This window comes from Pholcus phalangioides, unplaced genomic scaffold, assembly GCF_987345545.1.
Source record: "Pholcus phalangioides strain wild (caught in Gottingen) unplaced genomic scaffold, Ppha-v1.0 ptg000015l_1, whole genome shotgun sequence".
Lineage (NCBI taxonomy): Eukaryota > Metazoa > Arthropoda > Arachnida > Araneae > Pholcidae > Pholcus > Pholcus phalangioides.
In genome coordinates, this window is record NW_028301608.1 from 81,834,604 (window position 1) to 81,859,786 (window position 25,183).

The 25,183-nt window shown below is 36.6% G+C and overlaps 2 protein-coding genes across 3 annotated transcripts in view; both read left to right on the forward strand.

The window, feature by feature from the left end:
- Positions 1-691: 691 nt before the first annotated feature.
- Positions 692-16,066, forward strand: Polr2C (RNA polymerase III subunit RpII33). Its single transcript, XM_089244498.1, has 7 exons — positions 692-910; positions 5,551-5,722; positions 7,128-7,256; positions 10,746-10,797; positions 12,908-13,076; positions 13,519-13,556; positions 15,776-16,066. The coding sequence occupies exons 1-7, from the start codon at positions 825-827 to the stop codon at positions 15,952-15,954; spliced, it is 825 nt and encodes a 274-aa protein (XP_089100624.1). The 5' UTR covers positions 692-824; the 3' UTR covers positions 15,955-16,066.
- A 6,752-nt stretch (positions 16,067-22,818) lies between these two features.
- The window catches only part of alpha-Man-Ia (alpha-Mannosidase class I a), a 73,298-nt gene continuing 70,933 nt past the window's right edge, over positions 22,819-25,183 (forward strand). For both annotated transcript variants that reach the window (XR_016194101.1, XM_089244499.1), the window contains exon 1: positions 22,819-23,509. Coding sequence is in view for 1 of the 2 variants with exons in the window: in XM_089244499.1 (XP_089100625.1) it covers positions 22,835-23,509 (675 nt within the window). In the remaining variant the exon portion in view is untranslated. The remainder of the gene's footprint in view (positions 23,510-25,183) is intronic.

Genomic DNA, 25,183 nt, shown 5'->3' on the forward strand with positions numbered 1-25,183 from the left:
GACAATTTGCCTGGTAAAGGGCCTGTACCAGGCATCACTTGGCAGGCAAATTACCGGGCCCATGATGCTCTGAAGACGGCCCTGGGATGGGGGTATATTTTAAAAACAATTGGAGGGCATTGGACCCCCAGCGTCAAAGGTGGAGTCGACTGATCTAATGTATATGAATTGGCATCATCATCATCGTGACCCCCCCCCCAGACTTCCAAGTCTATCTTCGCCTATGTTGGAGCCCCCCCCCCCCCCCATGTCATCTCATCTGTTATCTTACACTTGTCATATTATATACACAGGATACAAAAAAAACGATATGAGAATCTTATTGTGAAATATAAAAAATTATACTAGACAAAACGACCCCCTGACAAAATTTATTGCGATGGGGGGGCTCAAATAGTCGCAACTCCGTTGTCTATGATCAAGAGTTTTGAGCGAATAAAAAATGGAAAGCGTTTTGCCCAAAGCTGTATTATAGATCTCTAGCCGCTTTGGAGAAACCTAAATGGTGAAATATCCCTCTATTCTGGCATGCCCGAAATTTTCCTTACGAGAGATCCTATATTTAGTATGAAAATTATCTAACAGAGACCGCCACTATATATCATAGGAAAATATCTCTGAAATGGTGAGGTTAGTGATGTGGGGGATAAATTTACCCAAAAGGGAAAATATCGAGGGAAATTTTACAAGGTTTGCCATCGCTGGAAAAGGCGCAAATTGCTGTGCGTTGTCTTCCGTTTCAAATAGAAAAGTTGGAATTGTTTTGAATCACACATTGAATAGCAGCATCGTGTGGGAAAGGCAACTACCGGAATAAAGGGGAAATGCCGTACGCTAATCAGCCATCTGTTCACGTCAGTGAACTCACTGAGGAAAATGTCAAGTTTTACATCGAAGACACGGACTTGAGGTAATCAATTTGAGATGCCAATTTCTACACGATTTCATAAAATCAATTTGATTCGATAGGAATATTTTCACATTATTTCAAATAAATTGATTTCATGAATTCAGTGCAGGGCTGCAACTAGTCTGGTCCCACGTGGTTCGAATCCCACCGGATGAAGTGTGGCTGAATTCTTGTGGTTCCCAACTTCGAGGCGCGAATGCGAGCCGATTCCCGTTGAGAAGCCAAGAGAGCAACTGGCCTACAACACTACAATTATTCAATCATTACACTTCACTCTTATAGTTAGAAAAATTGATGGCAGATGGAAGCACAACCAGCATTACACAAAAACACCACTTTAGGTTCATTACACATACATTACAACATGTACCAATTTGTTAAAAGTTCCACAGAGGAAGAAGGGTGAGGTGCATGTGCGGTTCAGTAGTAGTAGTCTGGTCTAACGGGTGCTAAGTTTACTGTTTTACCCTCCGAAGTTACGCTAAAAGCAGAGCCATCTCAAGAACATCATGGGTCCCTGGGCCAAGTGATTTTTCGGAGTTCCCCTATCAGGCAAGTTCTTGAAAAATTCAACTACTAATTTTTCTGGAGCCCCGGGCCATGCCCTGGTGGGCCCATGCATAAAGGTGGCGCTTGCAAAGGGGAGAGTGCCAAAATGAACACTGGCCCTGGAATAAATATTTGTTTCTAGTTGCAACCCTGGTCCTAAGGAACAGTGACGGGCTTGAGTATCTTGTGCCCCTCTAAAACGGGGATCCTCAATTGTGCTGTTCTGTGGTTTCCCCACTTGTTTCATCCCCCAAAGCAGAATATGCCGAAATCTGCAACGTACGTCGCAGAACAATCAGTGCTACTGCAGAACAGTTTCAGAAAGAATTTTAGGAAAAGAGCTTTTTTTGCATGGTAAACACTAAATGAATTTGTACCGCAGAACAATTTTAGTCAGTGGAGGACTCGTTGCAGAACAACACAAAACATTCTGCTGTGGGGGTTTCATCTACTGTCACCATACACTTGCCATTGTCATTTGATGATAGAAGCCTAATTCTAAGTACGAATTAGTAATTGAAACGGGTGGCCATTTTGTGCTGGAATCTCATCGTGAGGATCCAGGTTTCATGGGCGGATATATGGGGGGGGGGCAACGTGGAGTCGACTGATCTAATATGTATATGTATAGATGAATTGACATCATCGCACCCCCCCCCCCCAGCAATAATGACCTTGCCCCCCCCCCCCAGACTTCCAAGTCAATCTCCACATATGCCAGGTTTGAATCCCATTTGTGACAGGTGAAGTGTAAAGATGTACAGTGGACGGTGCCAAACAAACACATGGGACTACAGAAAATGAAATATCAAAATGTGGGGCAGATACATGGAAAAATAAAGTAGTACAATGGATGGTGTATAACAAATACATGGGGGGTGCCAAAAAATATAATTATGAAGAGGCTATGAATGCAAATATTTAAAAATGGCCACATAAGTTCAAGAACATACATGTTAATTAATTTCATTACTCTATTCCATGGCCTTCTGTGACTGAGAGAAAGTTTGAGGTGTGTGTGTGTCATCGTTGTCAGTGAAGTTTTCTGCATCTCTATTCTCTGGCAATACTTCTTGGGGGTTTGTGCTGCTTTATTCGATCTGATGGGGGGGGGGGGTTGAGTGATCTGTTCTCCTGGTAACTGGAGGTTATTTATTATGAAATTACTCCAGGTTGTCTTCAAGAAATCTCATCAAATCCCTCAGTCTTGAATGATTGTAGGTCCTTCACCATTCTGCTGTACCACTCCTCGATCAATTCTACCCTCAGTTTCACTAAGCAGAATTAGCTTGTGTGTTGGCAATCAGTTGCATAATGAAGTGGGCTGCTCATTGTGATGTGTAAGTATTTGTCGCAGCTTTTCTTTTTAAACCACTCCAGGTGGGTTGGGAACAGACAATCGTAAATTTTTTTTTCTCTGACTCATTTCACTTGTTTCACCCATCACCAGTGGCGTCGGAGCCGGGGGTGCTGTGGGTGCTCAAGCACCCATAGTAATTTGTGGCATGGATCCCAGCACCCCCGGAATTGATTCAGAAATTAAAATTTCCGATATAAAACTAAAGACGCGCACCCACAGTTTAGAAACACTTCCGACGCCCCCTGCCCATCACCATGGGCAAGATTAGGTGAATGATCCTATTCTTGGTCTCTGGATTATCAACAACCTCTGCTGACTTGTCCACGTCCTTTCACATAAAGTTGCTCAGAGATATGAAGCAGCTTTTAAAAAAAGAACAGGTAGAATTATCTATCATTGTACCTGTTGGTAGAATAACTTAACTACGATCAAATAATTATTGATGCAAAAAAAGTTATCAGTTCAGGAAATAGCCAATTTGATTAAATAAAAAAGTTGCATTTGTTTCCAAAAATGGGACATTTTTGTTAAAATCGGGACGTATGATTATGATATAAATTGAAACTAAATCTTAGTTGCATAAAAGTTGAGAGTGACTTCTGGCGGGTTAACTTTTTGTCTGAAAAGTATTCTGTGACTTAAAAATTTTGGGAATCAATTTAATTTCAATTTTATTCATAAACACAGAACAATATAAATGGGAAAAAAATTACTAAGAAGCCGAGAAGTGGCTCTTACTAGGAATCACATTTTTTTTAGACATTAGTTGTAAAGATTTTGATTCCCAGAATTAGATAAAATAATAAATGAGAGAAAACAAAAAGGGAAAAAAAACCCTTGAAAATAGCAAAATCAAAAACAGTTAGTGGTAGCGATTGCTGCAGCAATAATAGTAATTGGAAAGAAATTGTTTGATCTGTTTTCCCTTGATTTTATTTCAACATTTTGTTGAATTGAACTTAATTCAAATGTCAAAAGAAAAATAAACATAAAAAAATAAGTGGAAAGGGTTTTATGAAGATAATCAGAAAAAATTAAGGAGAGGTACCCTGTGGCAAACGGAAAGGAACATGATTTAGAAAAGGGTTAGTGAATGCAAATTTTTTAAAAGAAATTCTCTCTCACACACAAAAAATTTTCATGATTTATGATAGTAAAAAGATATTCAAGATTCTCTTAAAAGTGAATATATGGTGTAATAGTATAACTAAAGGAATGTGTATTTCCTTTGTCATATTTTGGCACTTAAAGACAGGTTTTGGATGATATTTAAGGATAGTTTATTATGCTTTTACTGTGTTTCAATTTTTTTTTTTTTTAAAGTTTAATTTTGATATTTTTTTTAAATTTACAATCAATTAGTTTTTAGTATGTTAATTTCATTAAGAGAAAATGTATTGGGGGTTATCACAGGGCCACCATTTCGATTTTTTCTGGGGGAGGGACAAAGAACATGTACTCAATGTATGCATAGCCTATATATACACCATTTTTAGTGTATTTTTTAAAGCGGGGGGTCCCCCTAAATGACTGGCCTGGGTTATCATATCATGTGATGGCTTTTTGAGGTTTTCGACAGTAAAAATCCATGTATTCTGTCCGAAACCCCAACCCTGATTAGAATCCTTACCTAAATTCAAAGCATAGGTGCCGGAACCTAGCGTGACCCAACCCGCAAGGGTAAAAGGCTTATATCCCTGGAGGGACAGAGCCTGGGTCGTGACTGGTCTGTCGGAACCTAGGGGCTGAGGTACTTGCCCAATAAATTTTGTAAGAGGGCTGAGCCTCCCCAAATAATTTCTGAAAAAACAATGCAATGCACCTTCCTTATCCTGTGTACGCACGTAGGCCTATGTACGGGACGGCTGGCAACTTAGTTATCCCCAAAATGTTTTATTCATGATGTCGCCTCTGAGTCAAGAGGAACATAAAAAAAAACAGATTAGGAGGGAACAGGGTACATGTTCTTAAATTCTATCATCTCCATATATTGAAACTTTCAGAACTCATCAGTGATAAACTTTTTTAAGTCACTATGTTGTAAAAAATAGAATATGGGGGAGGTTTGCATCTGTGTAAATTTTTGAAGCTTGGGGTATCCACTACATTTTAAAAAAATATTGTTACTGCAGGAAGTCCCACATCGAATGGATTAGTGCACCAACCTCTCATGAGTATAAAAAATGCTGCCATTCCGAATCGGCAATCAATTGTAGGTCCCGGTCTAATTAGCCCTCGTGTGCAGAAAATTACCGTGGTGTGACAAAAAAAGATCAAATGATCACTAGAGTGAAAATTTTGAAAATCTTTGTTCTAGAATGATCTATTGTTGTCGAAGATGCTGGAAACTGAAAGGGACCAGGGAGAAAGAAATTAGGATTTCTGTGTTGCCTCAATATATTGCAATGTTTTTGTTACCAAATCTTTAAAATAGGTAGGATTTGGTGGGAAGACTCCTCATGCAACTCCTGCCTCGGACATCACTGACTGTTGTAAAGAATAGTTATGTGTAAAGGAACTTATTGATGATCAAAAGCAATTGCAATAAATAAGTTTTAATGATTAGTGTAAGTAATATATATAGACCTAATATATATAATTAAATAAATAAGTACTATGAAAGAGATTTATCATTAACTCAAATATTTTGTGTAAAGTGATTCACAGTGTTTGAACCTATGCATAAATATTTTGAAGTCATGATCCTTTTTATTTGCATGTGTATTTCTAGTGTTGCCAACAGTGTAAGACGAGTGTTCATTGCAGAAGTTCCTACTCTGGCTATTGATTGGGTTCAGTTGGAGGCAAATTCGTCAGTTCTTCATGATGAGTTCATTGCACACAGGCTTGGCTTGCTCCCACTGACAAGTGATGAGATCGTTGACAGAATGCAATATTCCAGGGTTCTCTCGCATTTATTTGTTTCTTATTCTATTCTTTGCTATTTTATTTTGATCCAGATCAGCGTTTTCCAAAGTTACTTGTCTCCTTTTTCAGACATTTTTTTTTTGTCTTGCTAAGCCAACCCATAGGATCTGTATTTGTAGCATCTATATGTACTACCCTATGCACTCTATATGTACTCTACCCTAATGTACCTCATAGGATGATATCACCCACTTTGGGAGACACTGATCTGGACAGAACCAGTAAAACTGTTTTTTACCACGACATAGTAAAAACTAGGTATTTGCCGGTAAATACTGTGGTAAAAAATGGTAAAAACCTTGTATACATATATATACACACAAGGATTTTACTATGTATAATTAACTTCTATGTATTGATAATAAGTGCTTGGGATCATACCCATCCCTGGTATAGAGATAGAGAGGCTATTATGCTACTATTTATAAACTAAACTATTGTTGGTTGTTACAGGTGTGTTACTTCATTTTTTTTACAAACAAATTTTAATTGTGATAAATGACATCAATTTTCCAGTTCCTTCCCAATTTTTATTATCACTAAGAGCTCATAAGATTACTTTTTAAATGACTATCAGAGGCTTTATTTACGAAGGAAGGGAAAATTTAGGTGCCAATGCCTATTTTCTAGTTGTTATGGTGACCTGGCGCTTAGGGTCAAGCCCTGCTTTGTAACAATAAGATGAGCATACTATAATTCAATATGTATGCTAGTAAGAATATAATTTAGTGTTCTTCACACATTATATCAAAATTATGAAATTTTTTGGGACAATGGAAAAATAAATCACTGTTTCTACAATTATTTAAAAATTCTCTGAAAGTGGTAAACTCATGGGAAAAATATGTTTTTACCAAGACGGTAAAAACCATCAACTGTAAATATTGCGCCAACCTTAAATTGGAAGTTTTGTTTATGTTATAATATAATTTTAATCGTTATTAATAGTGCTTTCATGTCCATGGTCTTTATGAAATGAAATACTATTTCAGTCTTGATGTTCCATTTTGTATCATTTCCACTGTAGTAAATGAACTCTCGGCACCTCTCATTGGCAGAGATTGACTTGAAAGTTGGGGGGGGGGGCATGATGATAGTATCAATTCATATATATATATGAGATCTGTCTACTCAACCTTTGACACTGTATCTCCGCCTATGGCACCTCTACTTAGATCTTGCCATTCTTATTATAATAAAACAACCTGTCTCAAAGGGCTTTGTTAGCTTTATTATATTTTATATATAAAATGAAAAAATTTGTTCTGTCCTTAATAATTTTGACACTCGTCATGATTTCTGGAATAAATTACTGGCGATCACAGGGATAACATTGTATGAAGAACTTATTAAAATTTTTTTTTAATTTATTTATTGCAGGATTGTGCATGTGTTGACTTCTGCACTGACTGCTCAGTGGAATTCACTCTTGATGTTAAATGCACAGAGGAACAAACTCGACATGTTACAACTGCAGACTTGCGCTCCAGTGATCCAAAGGTTGTACCTGTAAGTAAATATTGTTCTCTTATGCACCAGGTATTTTAAGATATGCGTGGGATGAAAGAACAGCCATCTAGTGTACAGTTTACATTTTCGTAGTGTTATAAAAGTTTTCAAAGTGCTTGGTTGTGAATTGAAATATTCACAGGGGAGTTCCACTGTGATTTTGTCCCAAAAGTGAAATTGCTTTTAAAATAAAAAAAAAGTCATTTTTTTATTTGGTAATGCTCAACACGGACAGAAACTGAAAAACTATAAGATTGTGAAGTTTTTCCATCACTAATGTTGCCCATTTTGTGCAACTATCAAACCAAAGCAGTATTATATTTAAAGTCTCTTATTTCAGCTTTCTTGCTGTTCTCAGAGGAGCTTGTGTTATTTACTTATGTCTAAAAAATTTCTGGAATAGGTTCAACCCCCCACCCAAACCTTGTTTTGGAAAAGTTGGATCTTATTAAATCTTTTCAATCAGAGGATGAACATCATTCTGTAAATATATAAGAAAGATCTGCAATTTATACAAATTTCATAATGTAGGCAATCACAGCAGTATGAATATCAAAAGCATACAAAAATACTCGGGTCTTTGAAATTGTTGAGACAGCTTTGGGGCTTCATTTCAGCTTTGGCAGACTAATTTTATATTCATATGTGTTTTTGCAAAGTTTTATTATTATATGTTTTCATTAGTGTCTATCAAATGTTTTTTCTTGTTGCATTCAGAGGTGTACTCTATGAGGAGCTTTTTTTACTTTTACACTATATTATACACCACCCAGGCTCTTTCGACATTCGTTCTGTGAGGAGCTGGAGGGGGGGGGGTCCTCCTTTCAAGAAGGTCAAAATTTTAAAAAATTCAAATATTAGAAAAAATATCTTCATATGCTATACTACTTTTGTTAATTTGAAATGATTTTTGACTACTCATAATACGAAATTTCTCTGGAAAAATGCCCCCCTCCCCTAAGCTCAATATATTGTTCAATATTTTTACATAGGAGATGCGAGCAGAGATATAAAGTCGGAGGGAGGGGGGAAGCCACAATGATGATGATAATTGTCAGTTCATTTATGTGCATATGCATTAAATTTATTTGCCAGTCGGCTCCACCGTTGATGCTGCGGAGGAAATTTCTCCTATCTCCACCCATGATAGAAGAATTCTTGTTCTTTCTTTCCTTTAAATTCTTCCTGAGATTTCACAGCAGCAATGATGATTGTTCTGCAACATTTGTCAGTTTTTGGTATATTCTGGGCACTGCACCCTCCTCACAAAGGTTAGTTCTTTGTATGTGTCTGGTTGTATTAAAAAACTTGCTTTAATATGATTGCTGTTTATAGATTTTTTTATATAGGTACATTTGATTATACAGAAAATCTGACAAAATATATATTTGGTTCAACTGCAGGTGCACTAAGTTTTTACATCTATATATATATGGATAAAAGTTGGTTGCATTTTTAGTAGGGTTAAAAGATTCCTAGGTTTTAATAGGGAATAAAAGTTTTTCAACTTTTAAAATATAGATACTCATGATTGAATATACAGAGTGGTCCAGAAATCTGGACTTGTGTTAAAAAAAGCATATTGTAAAAAAATCTATTAGAGATAGAAACAAACGGCTTAAAGCATTTGGAAGAGAAGGGTTCAAGATTTTTTTTTTCCAAATTCAAATCAAATTTATTCCAATTCAAGATATGTAATAAATTACAATGTATAATATATTAGTCGACAAGAGGCCGGTGCCTGTACAGTTGACCGTAGACAATTTTTATGATAAAACTATTAGTAGTAAGGAAAGGGTAGTTATTAAATATGTTAAATAGAATGCATCTATGCATCAAACAGTATAGATAAAATAGTTATAAATATATACACATTCGTAATCATATACTATATTCCAAATACAATTTTCGTATGATACATTTAAATAAATTTCATATCTGTTGCCGAGTTAGAATTATGGCACATGCAGGCATAAAAGTAATAAGAATTTTGCTATTGGATATGAAAGTATATGTTAATATCATCTATTGATTAGATTAATCATTTTATTAGAGTAATTAGTTATTATTAATTAGTTATTTTATTATTTATTATTATTATTTTTTATTTTATTTTATTTTTTATTATATTATATTATGTATTTTTTTATTATATTTTTTTTATTTTATTATTTTTTTATTTTATTATTTTTTTATTTTATTATTTTTTTATTATATATTTATATTATTATATATATATATATATATATATATATATATAATATAAATATATAATTATATAAATTAATTATAAATTAGATTAATAAAATAAAGTAGCCCGGTCGATAAGATGCTCGCCTAAAGTACCAAAGGATGTTTAGAGGTGTCGCGAGTTCGATACCCAGTTCGTCCTTGTCAGAAAACTTTCCTGACACAGGGGTACAACAAAAAACGGTGACTTGACCGCAGCAAAAATTGCTACCGCAGGGAGTCCCCCATCGAGGGGTTAGCGCACCAACCCCTCGACGAGTATAAAAAACAAGCCTGCCGTTCGGAATCAGCAATAAATTGTAGGTCCCGGTCTAATTAGCCCTCGTGTGCAGAAAATGACCGTGGTGTGACAAAAATGATCAAATGATTAGATTAATTTGAAAATGACATTTATGAATTTTGTGTAGGTAGGTAAATTTTGAATTTCTAAAGGCTATACATTGTAAAGTTTAGGAGGTAAGTAGTAATGTTTCTGGAAAATTTCTTTTCAACAGTGCAGTATAGTAAAAATTTCAGTTGGTCGCCGCAGTGGCGTTTTTGTTTAATTTCATTCCTCGTAACATCCATATTACAAATAATATGGCAAGAAATGCTACATAGGCTTGACATACTCTTTGTCACTAACGGTGCACATATAGAAATTTTGTAGTAAGTAAAAAAAAAAGTTAAACCTTCTCTTTCAAGTGCTTGAAGCCGTTTGTCTCTATCTTTAACAGTTTTTTTAAAAATATTTTTTCCAAAATAATTCCAGACTTCTGAACCACCCTGTATTTCATTCGGATTGGAGCATAGCATTCACCCAATCAATGCCAGTTATCAAAAAATGCACCAAAGTCACCAATTTAGGACCAAAAATAGGCTTAACTGTTTTTTTTTATTCTCAAGTTCTAACTTTTGCTTGTATAATGAATACTAAGATTCAAAATAAAATTTTAAATTTCTTATTTGAAATCCATTGTTGTGCATGACAATAAACAAAGAACTTTCACATATTTTGCAAAAGCATGGTGAAGGTGCTGACACTTTTAAAATATGGATGTTTGATTTTTTTTGGCACTAGGGTATCAAACCATTAAAAATGTGTATTTTTCCTTTGTTAGTAGCTTATGAGAAAAGTTTAAATTTTATTGTAAAAAATCCAATAAAATTTCAAAAATTAAGAAAAGAGTCAGTTTGAGTCACATTCAATCTAAAATTTGTTCTATTTGGAATGAAATTTTCCTTCACATTTTTTTCCAGGCAACATCTCGCCAAAAAGATGATCAAGCTGGTGAATTTGGAGATTCAAATGGTAATTATAATTACCATTCAAAATAATATAATTGTTTTCATTATTTTGTGATGGAAAATTCTTTGTTTTTTGTTGAAATTTTGTCTTGATTAAATTACCAGCTTTACCTTAAAATTCAGATTTGTTTTCAATGAGAATGATGACTGCATATGCAAGGATAATTTTTTAAACAAAACCAGGTTTTACTTTTGGAGTTGGAAGTGTCAAATAAACAAAGGGTTTCTAGTAATCGGATAACTTGCATACTCCCCCCCCCCCACCTTGTGGTGTGCTGACAGCAGTTCTTCTGTTGTTCCCTCTGATCTTTGCTTTTTTTCCTCCTTTCCACTATCTCCAATATCCATGGCCTCCACATCCTGTAGCGGGGCCCCTAGGCTTTGATCTTTTGCGGGCCCCTCGGTCAGATTTTTAACGGACCCCTTTTATAGTTAATTTATAGCGTGAAAAAGCAAAAAAAATGATGATAACCATCCCGGACCCTGTCAGCCCCCCTATGTGGGGGCCTTGTCAATATTCCATCCTAGCATTTATATACCTAAGAAAAAAAAAAGCATCATAAATAATCTCCCACCTCATATACTTCGGGAAGAAAAACTTTTGAAAATTATTTTTCTCATCAAGATCTGTTTTTTTGCCGTGCCTCCATGTCAAAAGTGGCCATTGTTCAGAGGTTACCAGTAGTGTTGAGTCTATGGGATGCTTTCGGTCTCAACAAAATGTGGCAGTTTGGAGAATACAGTTGTTTGAAAGTGGCAGTTATAGGAGGTTTTACTCTGTACATGTTTACTATCTCTGGTAAAGATTTCAAACATATGTAGAGTAACACATTCAAGATTATTATGCATTTAGTCAACCAATATAAGATTAGGTTGCATGTTATGAAAGACATGATTGGTCATATACATTCAAGCTGTCGGAAGAGTTGCAAAAAATGTCTTTGCCTAGTTACATTACTTATTCTAAGTATTTTTCTTAGAAGAAAATTGACCTGAGTGATCTCTTACATAAAGCTCAAAGCAAGCAGCCACAGATCTGAAACCCTTCTGATGCCCCTAGAAATTAAAGTGCTTTATTTGCCAAAAACAATTACACTTGCATGGAACAGTAAAATATAAACAAATCCTTTCAAAAAAAGATGGATGCAGTTAAAAAACCATCCAGTTCACCTTAACTTATTTACATCGGACTGTGCAATTTACACATTTTGTACTGTGCTTTTGGAAGTGGTCTCGAAAGAGCGTCACTCTTAAAAAACTTGAATGTCAATAATTTGCTGTGTATTGTTGGAGAGAGGTGACCGACTGTATCGTGGAAGACTCCAAAAAAGAATGTAATTTATATTGTGAGGAGAGAGAGAAAATAATTATCTGTGGTTGCTAGTGCTCTGTTATGTTTTTGTAACCAAGTCATTTCTGTCATTTTGTTTTGGCTTGAGTCAATCTTACAGGATACTGAAAGAGTGCTATGAAAAAGAATGTAATTTTAAATTTTTTTTAAGAATAAAAAGTTCTTTTTTTTAGAGATTATTATTATGCTATGATTATGTTGTCTAAGTAAGGGGGGGGGGGTACCCCAGCACCTCCTAGAGATAAAAGACCTCTGTAGTCTGCTTGTGACATCAGTAAGTAGTCTGTTTTCCCCTCAGAATATTCAGGGGAAAAGATTCGAGCCAGTATCATCATTTTAAGGAAAAGAAATGATCGGGCTCAAAAATGCTAATTTCTATACCCCACATCCAATCACTATGCAGTATTTGTGAGCCAGTCAGGAAGATTCTATTCCAAAATAAGAAACGAAATAGGATGCTGTGTTTCAAAATGTGGCGAACTTGCTAGGTAGTCAGAATGACGTTTATGGCAAACAGTGCTGAGGCCTTCTATCTCTAGGAGGTGCTGGGTACCCTCCCCGTCCTACTTTTTAGTGCTACTTTTTCTAATTTTTTGAGTGGGAGCCCTGTACTTATATTAATATGACCTTTGCAATTTATGAATGTGTATGTGTTTTTAGAAATATATACAGGAATGCCTCTTGTGCCTATCGAATGACCGAAACAAAGATATTTGTAGTCTATGGACTCTCACTCATATGATTCTTACCTTTTTTTATCCAGACATTTTAATTGTGAAGCTGAGAAAAGGTCAAGAATTGAAGTTCCGTGCATATGCTAAGAAAGGAATAGCTAAGGAGCATGCAAAATGGAATCCAACTTGTGGAGTTGCTTTTGAGTATGACCCTGATAATGCATTTCGTCATACTACCTACTTCAGACCAGAAGAATGGTAATACATCTTTACTTTCTTAATTGCATTTTTAAAGTTTAACGCTCAACTATAAGATTTTCAAGGTGGACTCATTCAAATGTCAATCACTTTATAGCTTGTAGACTTGGCTAATCTGTTTCTATTTCTGACAAAAGCATTCTGTGGATTGATACTTTTCTTCCCATTTTATGAACACTTTTGAGCTGAATGGAACCTCTTTTCAGACTACATTTTGTCCTACTTTTTGGACCAGATACTGCACATCCCTGCTCTAAACCTACCATTGCCATCTTCAGCCAATCTGAAAATTTAAAGGATTAATACAGTCACATTCAGTGAGGATAATATATAAATAGAAGTTATAGACTTCTGGGGCTAAAGTAAAAATTGAATTCACATTTTTATCATTGACTTTTGTATCTTTAACTGGAAGAAATATTCATAAATGTCTCTGTTTCAGGCCCAAAAGTGAATATTCTGAGGTTGATGAAGACAAAGGTGAGATTTTACTAATTATTTAATTTTTGTCATGGGCATTTTCAAGGCCATCCTAAGCTTCCAGGCTGAGTGATGCACCCAGAGGGAGCTTAGTCAAATTACTTCTACATTTACATCGGTTTGATAGTTCTCTCCACCGGTAATAACGGGAGTGATTTGTTAGCTGGGAGCATTGGCAGGGATGACCACTGTTATAAATCTTCAACTTTAATTTTCAGACACAATCCTGCCTAATTTGAAGTAATGGAAGTTGGTTGCTTTTGCATCAGTCGGGGATTGTGAGCGATTCTATCTGGTGGTGGGGGGCTCACTCACAGTTGATGTTGATTGCAAATCTAAGATCATTAGAGGTCTTCGTGCACCAAGAATTATCCCAGCCCATGCCTGGATGACTCCATGTGTTTAGATGCCTTAGGTGTTTGTACTGATTATTATGAGTTTGATAATAGATATATCCATTTGTTTCAGAGAAAAGAAGAAAAAATAACAATTTGGTCTTCATTTTGATCCTTCATTTTAATTTTCACTTGAACATTATATATTAAATACATTTGCCTAATCTTTAATCTTGCTAGGGCTGCTCTTACCAAATGCATTGCCCAGTGCAGAAATAACCATGGGGGGGGGGGGCCCAATTTTTTTTTTGTGATAGGAAAATACTACTATTACTTGACTACATGCACCTCATAAACATTCCTCTGGGGAATTTCTACATTTGGTACATGTGTGATGATTGTCACAACCAGGATCAAAAATAATAAGCATCACGAGCAAACAACAAGAGTTGAGAATTAGAAGTTAATTGTAATAACTTTTATTACTGAATTTAACATTATTTAAACTTAGTAAAATCTTAGAAATCTTGAAATTTCTGTCAAAAAAGTTTATATCAACCTGAAGTTTCCGAATTTATTTCAAAAAATACTTTGAACTCTCCTCTATATACAATAAAAAACCGGAAATGTTTGGATCAATTTTTATCTGATATTTTTGTAAATAACTGTTCCATATATGGAACATTGGCCTTTAAACGGTTAATCTTTGACATTTCTTCTGAGGAACTCGTACTGAGAAATCCTGGGATTCGACCATCTACTTGTCATTCATAACAACTTGTCTCTTGCCGAAAGACAATTCTGAAAGACAAGCTGAAGAACAATATTCTCAAGGACAATTCTGAGCGACCATTTTCCACTCGTTGAAGATTGTCCTTCAGACCACGTGATATGATAAGTATGTGATAATTCTTCGAGAGTAATTCATCTTCTGACCAATCAGCACTACGTTGAAGAAATACAACAATTACTATATTTTTTATTTTAATTGTACTTCCAACTGGTGGCAACAGCAACATTTTGTTTGTTTACTTTCTGTCCTTTTCACGTGCTTAAGATGTGCCCACATGTGTTAAGACGGCACTGCACAGGACTACATGTTTTGTGCATTAGCTTTTTAAAAATTTTATTTCGAAATCCTAGTGGTTTTTTAATGAAAAATCAAAATTACCTGAAAACATTGTGAACATTAAAATATATAGGCCTAAATAGGCTGGCTTAAGTTGCATTAAGCACTTGATTTGTTTTCCATTCTTAATAAAAAAACATTCATTCAAAATAACTTAAAACACCACGACAATGAATAATTTTCATCATTATTTTAATTTAAACATTAATTATTGCTTACCTTTCTCTCAACTGTCAGTAGTGTCTTGAGACCTATGGCCCAACATGGGATGCAATTCCTCACACACTTTTCTTGTAGCGTTTTTCATCAGCCTGAAAAGGTTTGCAAATTCTTTATCCCACAGTTCAAACACATCCATGACATATCTATTTCGAAATGGAGCACGTGCAGGCATTTGAGAATCACAATAATCATTTAACAACACGTAAGTCGACGCTATCACCATTGTTAGGCCTACTGAAAAAGTTGTCCTTGAGCTAAACAAGAGGTTCCTGACTCTCATTCACAATTGTCCTTCCCACGCAATCCGCATTATCTTTCATGAAGAAGATGGTTGAAAGAACTTCCCTTTTATTCTTCATAATGAGAAATCGCTGAGTGAACAATAGAATCATTACCAGGGACTAGTAGATGGTCCTGCCCCTGGGCTGGTCTAGCATATTGATATAGTCTTAGATGGTAAATATAGTTTTAAATTATTAGATAAGAAATATATTTGCTTTTTTTTATTAGTATTTTTTTTTTCTATTCTGCAGTGGAAGCTGATTATATTCCAGATGGGAAACCAAACAAATTCTACTTTAATGTGGAATCTTGTGGATCATTACGACCCCAAACGATTGTATTATCTGGATTGAACGTTTTGAAAAAGAAATTAAGTGACTTGCAAACTCAATTGAGCCATGAAATGCAGTCAGATGCTTTGGCCATTTAGAAAGAAGGATAGAAGTTCAAACTTTGTTTCACAGTATGTTTTTCATGTTTTTTTCCTCCTCCATTATATTTTCCATTAATAATGTAATAAATTTTGTATTGAACTGTCATAAGCTGTGTTTATTTTCCTTCTCTCAAATGTTTTGCAGAAAATTAAATCAGTGGTTCTCAAATTTTTGTCAACCGTGGCTCCCTTGCCCAATTTATGGTTCATTTGCAGCTCCCCAGAATAATTAGTTAGATATATTGATTCATAAAAGAACCACTTCAAAGCATAAATAGACACACACACAAATCAATATCTCCAGATCACTGCAGTGCCCTTGATAAAGGTTGGCGATGCCCTTAGGAGCTGGAGATATACTTTGAGAAACATGGTATTAAATGATTTGGTTTTTTAAATTCTCAATCATGTTTTATGAAGACAATTTTTCTCTGTTTGCATTAAAGTGTTAATACTTAAACTCTACATGGAGCCATGATTTATTAAATAGAATCAAGAGCGAGATTAAAAACATTGATCAGTTTTTACAGCAACAATCTTTTTGAAGTCATCTTTCTCACATTTTAAAACTTTGTCACTGAGTCAATTTGGATTAATTTGCATATGATTTTCAATGGAGAGTTCAGCAGACTACTTTGGAAGAAGAGCATGCATATTCAAATTATGAAAATAAAAAAATAACCAGAGAATCTTGTGCGAAACCTTGCACCATAGACATAAATTTCAAGATGTATATTGAAAATCTAGCCTAGTGGTTCCCAAACTGTGCTATGCCAAGGACTTCTAGGTGCTCTGTGAAGAGATCAGGCAACAGTTAGCCTAATTTGTTGTCTAACGCCATGGCAGTTTAGTGTATCAAGATCATGTATAATCGATCAGGGGAAGTAGCTACACAGGGTTTAAAAAAAAAACTCAAGAGCCAGAAATTTCTTTCTGGAGTGGGCTGAAATAAAATAATAATAAACTTAATCTTATAGCTTCATTTACAGTATATCAATCACATCCTCACAACATTGTGGCTGTAGTTACAGGACCCTACCTATGATTTTTGTGTGGGGGTGCAAAAATGTCTTCCCCCCCTTCCCTCATCACTATAAAATTCAATAATTTTTTATGGTATTTTTGTTCTGTGTGATACCTTATAACGATACTATGTGAACCAAGGAAAATATTGTTGCAGAGGTGTTATAATTATATCTAGAGACAAAGAACTTCAAAAATTCATAAAAACCGAAAAAATAACCGAAATAAAAAACGGTTTGCAGGGTTGGAATCGCTAAGTCACAGGAATTTTTTTAAGATAGGAAAAATAACTCAGACAACAGCCGATAGGTGGCGCTGATGTACACAAGTCAAAGGAAAAGATACGCAAATAACGAACAGAATACCTCTAAATTGTTTATTACAGCAATATGTGTTCCACATGACCACCACCACAGGGTATAACACATTGCAGGTGAGTCACAAATCCAGCAACGACAGAGTGCAGCATGTCCACATACACGGTTTACAACGGTGAACTGGTTGTGGATTAGGAGGGCAAGTTCTTATAACCATCTAATTTACATATTTCCACCGAAGTCGCTCTTACCAGCGCCACCTATCGGCTGTTTTGAGTTTTTTTCCCCTTTTTAAAAAAAAAAAATGCCTGTGACCTAGCGATGAAGCCCTGCAAACCATTTTTTATTTCGGTTAGTTTTCTGGTTTTTATTTTTAAAGTTTCTACGCCCTTTTTGCCCACCCTGTATTTATTTGCAGCAAAAATTCTGATTAGTTGATAAAAATTCACATAGTTGTTGCACACCCTGTAAAGAAGTTTACCGCTTAACACATACATACTTCTGTGTAGGGCTGCAACTTGGGGGTGGGCAGGCATGTCTTGTTCGCTGGACCAGAAGGGGCATATATTGCACCGTTCAAACTTGCCTTCAACATTACAAAAGGGTGCCAAAATGTGTGCTTTCCCCAGTTGACCAAGAAACAACCTTGCTGCCTTGCTTGTGTTTACTATACATTAAGCAAGTGAAAATGCTGATGTTATTTGAACACCCTCAAAAGAATAAAACTAATCAGGAATTTTAAAAATATATTGAAGATGATTTTTTTATAGCAAAATAAAATACAGTAGCCACCGCTTATAAAAATCACTGGTTATAACGATCAACTGCTTATGAGGATCAAATTGGCAAAATGAAAACCAAAGGCAGTTTTTACACAAAGGCCGTTCATGTACCCCATTTTTGTCCCTCCCCTCCTTGTCAGCAAAATTTCGCCAGCTCTACCCTCTATCTCCTAACACATATTGGGATCAGAGATGTATTGGAGGGGGGGGATGAGCCCCCGATGTACCCCCCCAGACAATCAAATTTTTTTTGATGCAAAAAATATTTTATAAAATTATTTTGTTCTACAATTAAATTTTCTTCATGCTATTGTAATCAGTTTGTTAATTTTAATGCTATTTGATGGCTAAGAAGTCTAAGAAATTCATTATGACCCATCCTCTAAGTCTAAGCCATATATACTGCACCCATGGCCCGCGACCTCAAACCTAATTTTGTAAAAATCAACTATGTGGCAAGTTACCCGCGGCACGTTCTCAGATTACTTGAGTGATGAGTGGCACAGTTTCAGAGCACTTACGTGGCCCGCCACACATTTCTAGAACACTTGAGCAGCCCGGGCACATTTCCAGATCCCTTGAAGGATCTGCGGAACATTTATAGATCACTAAAGTGGCTCTGTAGAGGACTTATCAATAGGAAGAATGTTAGTTCAGGTGCCCACAAACTAGGGAAAGGTTTTCTCGTTTTTGGCAGACTGAGTATGATGCCATTAAGAATATTTCATATTTTTATAAAGAGTGGTTGATGACGCAAGCATCATTCAAATTCCCCCCCCCCCACCCTTGTCACCAAAAATCAACAAACCCGAACCCCCCCCCCCCCCCATTGATGCTGACGTAATATGTGATTGAACCCCCCCCCCCCCCATTGGTTATAAGAATCAAAAAAAATTAAAAACTGGCACCGTTCATTTCAGAGGTTAAAACTCCCCCCCCCCCAAAAGTGATTACAGCTTTGTAGTGACATGAGTTCCGATGAATGACAGAAATTATCAGTAAGTGGTTCATGGTAAAAAAAAAACTGGTCAGAAACCAGTTTAAAATTTTGTCAAAATTACTGATAACAAGCAATAGAGTGGTCCGGGGGGGGGGGGATAGAAACTACGGTATAACATAACACACAATCATCGGGTATAACCAAAGCCTCTTAGATAGAATTCTAGCAGTATCAGAGGGCTTTGATTTAATACAGAATATGGGTTCGCTTGGGTTGGGAGCGATAAGAGGGAAAATTTTCTGAAGAAGGGAGGGATGTGGAACACACACACACAAAATTTTTTGGATTACTCTGATCTAGAACTTCTTAATACACCTTATATGAAGGCGTCTTACTCTGATCTGGAGCTATGGGGGCCGTTCAAGTATTACGTCAGCGAATTTTTCGCCATTTTTGACCCCCCACTTCTTGTCAGCAAAATTTCGTCATCTCTGTCCCAACGTCCTAACACCATATTGGTGGGATCGGAGACGTACGCAGGGAGGGGGACAAAGCGAGGGGCTTGTCCCCCACCTCCACCAGACGATCAAAAATTTATTTTTTTAATGCAAAAAATATTTTTTTTTAAATTAAAATAATGTTGTGTTAATATATAATCGATTTCTGTCAATTTAAATACTATTTGAAGGATAGGAACTCAACCGTCTCAGCCATATATGGTACACCCTTGGCCCGCGGACCAAATGTAGCCCTGGGGGTTATCTGATGTGGCACGCCACCTCAAACCTAATTTTATGAAAATCGACTAAGCGGCACATTTACAAATCGCTTAGGTGACCCATGGCACAATTCCAGATCATTTAAGCGGCCCGTGGCACACTCACAGATTACTTAAGTGACCTGCGACACAGTTCCAGAACACTTAAGCGATTCGGGGCGCATTTAGAGATCCCTTGAGTGACGTGGCATATTGTTAGAGCACTTAAGCGGCCCCTAGTGCGGATCTACATCACTCAAGTTACGCGCGGCACATTCCCAGATTACTTAAGTGATCCGCGGCATAATTACGGATCGCTTGATTGACGCGCGGCACAGTTCCAGAGCACTTGAGCGGCCCGGACACATTTTCAGATTACTTGGATCAGCGAAACATTTAGAGATCACTAAAGTGGCTCTGTAGGGGACTTTTGAATAGAGAGAATGTTAGTTCAGGTGCCCACAAACTAGCGGAAGGTTTTTCTAGTTTTTGGCGCGCCGAGTAACATACCATTAAGAATATTTCATATTTTTATGAAGGGTGGTTGAGATGACGTAAGCATCATCCAAACTCCCCGCGTCATTAAAAGTTAGCAAATCGCCCCCCCCCCTTTCTTAATGCTGACGTAATACTTGAATGACCCCTATGCCCTCGGAGAATAGTACAGTTCACTATAGTAACATTTTAGTCAGGCATAGCGGGGGGGGGGGGCCCGAAATGTGAGAAAATGACCGAAAAAAGGGAAAAAGATGGCCAAATCCATTGTTCTGTCACTTTGGTTCCCCCCCCCCCCCCGAAATGAAATTTCTGGCTACGCTCCTGGTCCACATTGATATTTTGCAAACGATGTCTGCTTAAAAAAATATGTAATTCTCTTCCTTGTAATCGAAGGGAAGTTGCCTCATCATTAGAAATTTGGATAGATATTCTTCTTGCCCCGAATATCCGACAGTGGTATGTGTGAAAAATGAAACTAGTCAACCCTCGGTTTCCTAACAGTTCGGCTTATGAACAACAAAATTATTCGGTTTACCAACACAAACTGGAGAAATGCAGCCCTTATTACCGACGGAAAACGGACAATCCTGAAAAAGCATATTTTAGATGTTTAAAATATGCTCTACACCAGCGGTTCTCAACCGGTGCTCCGCGAAGCCGTTGGGGCTTCTTGTGCACTCCTCAAGGGCTCCGCGGCCACTCGAGGAAAATATAAAAAAACAGTTATTTGAAAAAAAAAAAAATTATAATTACTTTTAGAATAATAAAAACAATTCAGTAATTTTGCTAAATAAGTAAAAAATAGATCTACAGGGCTCCGCCATAGAAATTATATGCCAAAAAGGGCTCCGCGAGTCAAAAAAGGTTGAGAACCGCTGCTCTACACTAATCTTCAGAGTAGACCTTGCAGTTTAAAATGAGACCTGTTGCACCATGGGATGAGTCATATCAGGAGTCATATTTAGGGATGGGAGCTTCACTGTGAGTAAATTTAATTGTTCAAGCACTTCCTGTCAAATAAAAAAAAATTGACAAGTGGCCAAAGATTTCTTTCAAATTTGTATTGCAATCACGTGCCGTAGAATTAACTAACACACAACTAAGAATTCTGAAAACATTATTCTAATACCATACCTTGCATAGTTCTTATTGACAAAGCTTGGCCACAAGCATATTCCAATAAATTTTGTTAGGGGGCCGAGGCCCCCCCCCCCAAAAAAAAACACGAATATACAATGGAGTCCCGTATATACGTACCAATGACGATTTACAGCTCCCTTTGACCGCAAGAATTTCTTTTTCACCCTGAATTTTTCTGGCAGAAATTTTGAGGGCTTCGTCCCTAAGATTGAAGGTGACAAGGAACATGGCCCTGTCATAACTTTCATTTCATCTATTCCAAACCTATGGTTATTTTTTTTTTTAGTTGGTTTTAACGGTATGCAAAGCTGTAAAAATTCGAACTAGATATTATCGAGGTCCCAGGAACGGATTAAGTGTTTACATTGATTCCTATATGAGCGTAATTGTTTCGGTTTACGAATGGGCTTCAGGAACGAATTAAGTTCGTCAACCGAAGGTTGACATCCACCTCTGCAAATATCCATCGTCAACCGAAGGTTGACGATGGATATTTGCAGAGGTGGATGTCGAGGTCCAGGGCGGAAAAGAAAATATTGGGCCGCCCCCCCCCTTAAATTAGAAAAAAGTGTAAAGTTTGGGTTTTTTGGGGTCCTTTAGAAGTCGGGGCCCTGGGCGTGCCGTTAAATCCGCCTCTGACAAACATTAAAAATTAAACTATTGAAGAGTAAATTTCTTAATTCCCCCACCCTCCAGCGTACGTCAGTGGTAATTGCGGTTTTTTGGAGCAACGAGAAAAATTTCCGGATATAATATGTGGTGACTACTGTATATCTTTGTTGCCGCGGTATTGAAATATCCTCAACAAATATCGTTATAGAGGGGTTTATCGTTGTATCGAGAGGAATCTGACTATACAGGCAATTCTAAACTGTATTTTTTGTAGGGGGGAGGGGAGAACATATACTCAATATATGGTATGTAACTTATTTCACCTTGCTTGTTCACTTCTATTGTACTTTTTAAAGCCCCCAAAACTCCTGGGCCCCCGTCCCCAAACCACCGGGCCTGATTCATCCCATATATTTGTGATACAAATACAACGCTACAACAGGCAAAATGCCTAACGAGGTATCTGAGAAGTACTAAACTACTTTTTTCGTGAAAGTATATTTCAGTTCACTTGGATTTATAGATGTCTTTCTTTTGCCGCAAATTGCCAATTTCCAACAATTTTAGCCAAAATTTTCTTCCCCTCCCCATTGTTTGGTCAATTTTTTTTTTTTTTTTGCGAGAATTGATAATATCCTGTATTTTTCTTATTGGATAAAATTCTATTGGATAAAATATGGTCAACTCAGAAAACAGAAATGAAATTTGTTACGTCAGAAATCATTGGGAAGGCCCAACACGTTTGTTTGTTTTTTTTCTGAACGGAGCATAAGTCGATGCAAAGGCTTTTCGCCGCAGACGGTACAAAATGGCCTCCACGGCTATACTGCCAACGTTTCAGCGGTATATTAATGGTGCTCCGATCGCGACTTCAACGCGCAAAACGCTGAGATTGAGAGAGAAATACATCGTTTTACTGGTGCTAGGAACTTTCGTGACGGTCTGTATAGGGACTTTCTTTTTCCTTCCCGAACTGCGATCCAGCAGCTCTATCAACTCGGCTTATCAACACATCAGAGATGCTGGATCCGATCTGCTGTTACCTCCACCGCCACAACACGGCGACGAAGGATTCTTCGGCGCTAACGTGGTTCGGCACCACGACGTGCACAACGTGGATCCCCACAAAATCGTCGACAGGGCCAAACTCATCCTAAAAATCCAGGAGGACCTCGAACGCGAAAGGCAGAAGAATCTCAAGGAGAACATGGACAAGGCTCAAGTCGAGAATCCACAGTTAGTGAGAAACGACGACGTCTCCAGGAAAGAGTCGATCTCGGACGCTCAGAAACAAATCGCGGCGCCTTTCAGTTCGTCTCTGCAAAATAGCTTAGATTCGAAGGTGCCTGTCACGATTAGCAAAGGCTCCAAGAACATGATGGCGGATTACGAGGTCGCTCGAGATCATCCCGGCGGGCCGGGAACCCGCGGGGGCGAACCGTCTAACCCAGCCATTAGGGAGAAAAGAAACAAGATTAAGGAGGTAAAATTTACATAATTCACAATTTTTTCATGCTTTAGTCAAAAGTTTCTCCCGACCCACACGGATAAAGGGCTTATATCCCAGAAGGGATGAAGCACGGGCTGTGTCTGGTCTCATAGTCAAAAGCCACAGCCAAGACTTGCCACAGGGACCGACAGGCCTACAATGGTACAAGTACAGCCCTATAGTTCAAATACTGTACCAGGTACGCAAACTATTAGGTACGCATGCATACACTTATGGCACAATTCATTGGATAGTAAGTTGACATGAGAATAGACCAGAGTTGTGCCTAGTTTAAATCAGTGTCTCCCAAAGTAGGAAAGTAGGCAATATCACCCGTATGATGCGGGGGCGGGGCTGTAGAAGCTTTGGGTTTAGTATAGGATCAGCTTGGTCATTTGGTCATAATGACATCCTTGCATCACAAGGACCTGGGTTTGAACCCCCACCCAATGTCGCAGTCTCTAAAGTAGAATGTTTTGCATTGATCTGTGTGCAATTAGCCATCAGCGGAATGGAAATATTCTGCAGTAAAAGTTCCCATAAGAATGTTTTCTACGTTATTTTTACAATTCTTTTCAAGTTTGTTCTGCAGTAACACTGACTGTTCTGCGACATAAGTCACAGTTTTTGCCATTGTAGTGTGACATGAATTGAAGAGGCATCATTTCATAGACAAGCATAACATTTATTAATTGAATGAAACACAACATTCAAATGGAAACACTATTCAAACGAACAAAAATAACTAGAATGCAACCATGTGCGTATCACACCAACAAACTCTCTTCCTGATGAACACTGATTACATTCGCTAAAAAAGTGGCAAAATATGCAATCAAAATTTTGAAATGTGTACTAAAAATGCTTAAATATGCATTCAAAAACGTTGAAATATGCTATGAAATAAAAAATGGATGAAAAGTGAAAACAAATCCATCTAATAATACCAAAGTATGGCGCAAAAATAATGAAATATGCATTTGAAAGTGTTAAAAAAATATAAAAAAAATCATAAAAGCTGTGAAAATATGTATTTAAAAATTTGAGATATGCATGAAATAAAAAATATGCCTCACAAATTCGTCAACATTATATGTATATTGAGAAATATAGGTAGAATAAAAATATGTATATATACATTTAAAAATGAAAGAAAAGAAAAAATATTCATAAATAATGATCATTAAAAATATGCATAAATAGAAAGAGTACAAAAATAAAAAAATTAAAATATTAAAACAGCGAAGTATGTCCTAAAAGAAAACCATATGTTGTAAAACTATAACATCTGCACATAAAATAAACGTGTGTATTTAGAAGTGCAAAAACATGCATTTAAAAAAGTGCCTGGTATTATGCATTCAAAAGTTGTTGATAATATGTATTTAAAAGTGCTTAAAATATGACCTAAAATTAATAATATGAAAAAAAAAACATTCTAACATATTCTATGTTAGAATGTTTTCCTCAAACATTAGAATAAATTTGAAGAATGAAAAGTAAAAAATAATTTTTTAAATATTAGTGCAATGCCATTGATAGTTTTTTTTTTTAAATATGCACTTATTTCTAAAATTTTGGTGATTTTATGCATTTATATGTACTAATTATCAACAACTAAAATATGCATTTGCATATAATCCAAGCTCTAGTTATAACATATTCAGT

Excerpts from the sequence above, each read along its gene's own strand:
- Polr2C (XM_089244498.1), top strand. The coding sequence starts at position 825 with ATGCCGTACGCTAATCAGCCATCTGTTCACGTCAGTGAACTCACTGAG. Across the intron at positions 911-5,550 it reads ATCGAAGACACGGACTTGAG|TGTTGCCAACAGTGTAAGAC; the intron begins GTAATCAATTTG and ends GTGTATTTCTAG. Across the intron at positions 13,557-15,775 it reads TGAGGTTGATGAAGACAAAG|TGGAAGCTGATTATATTCCA; the intron begins GTGAGATTTTAC and ends TCTATTCTGCAG.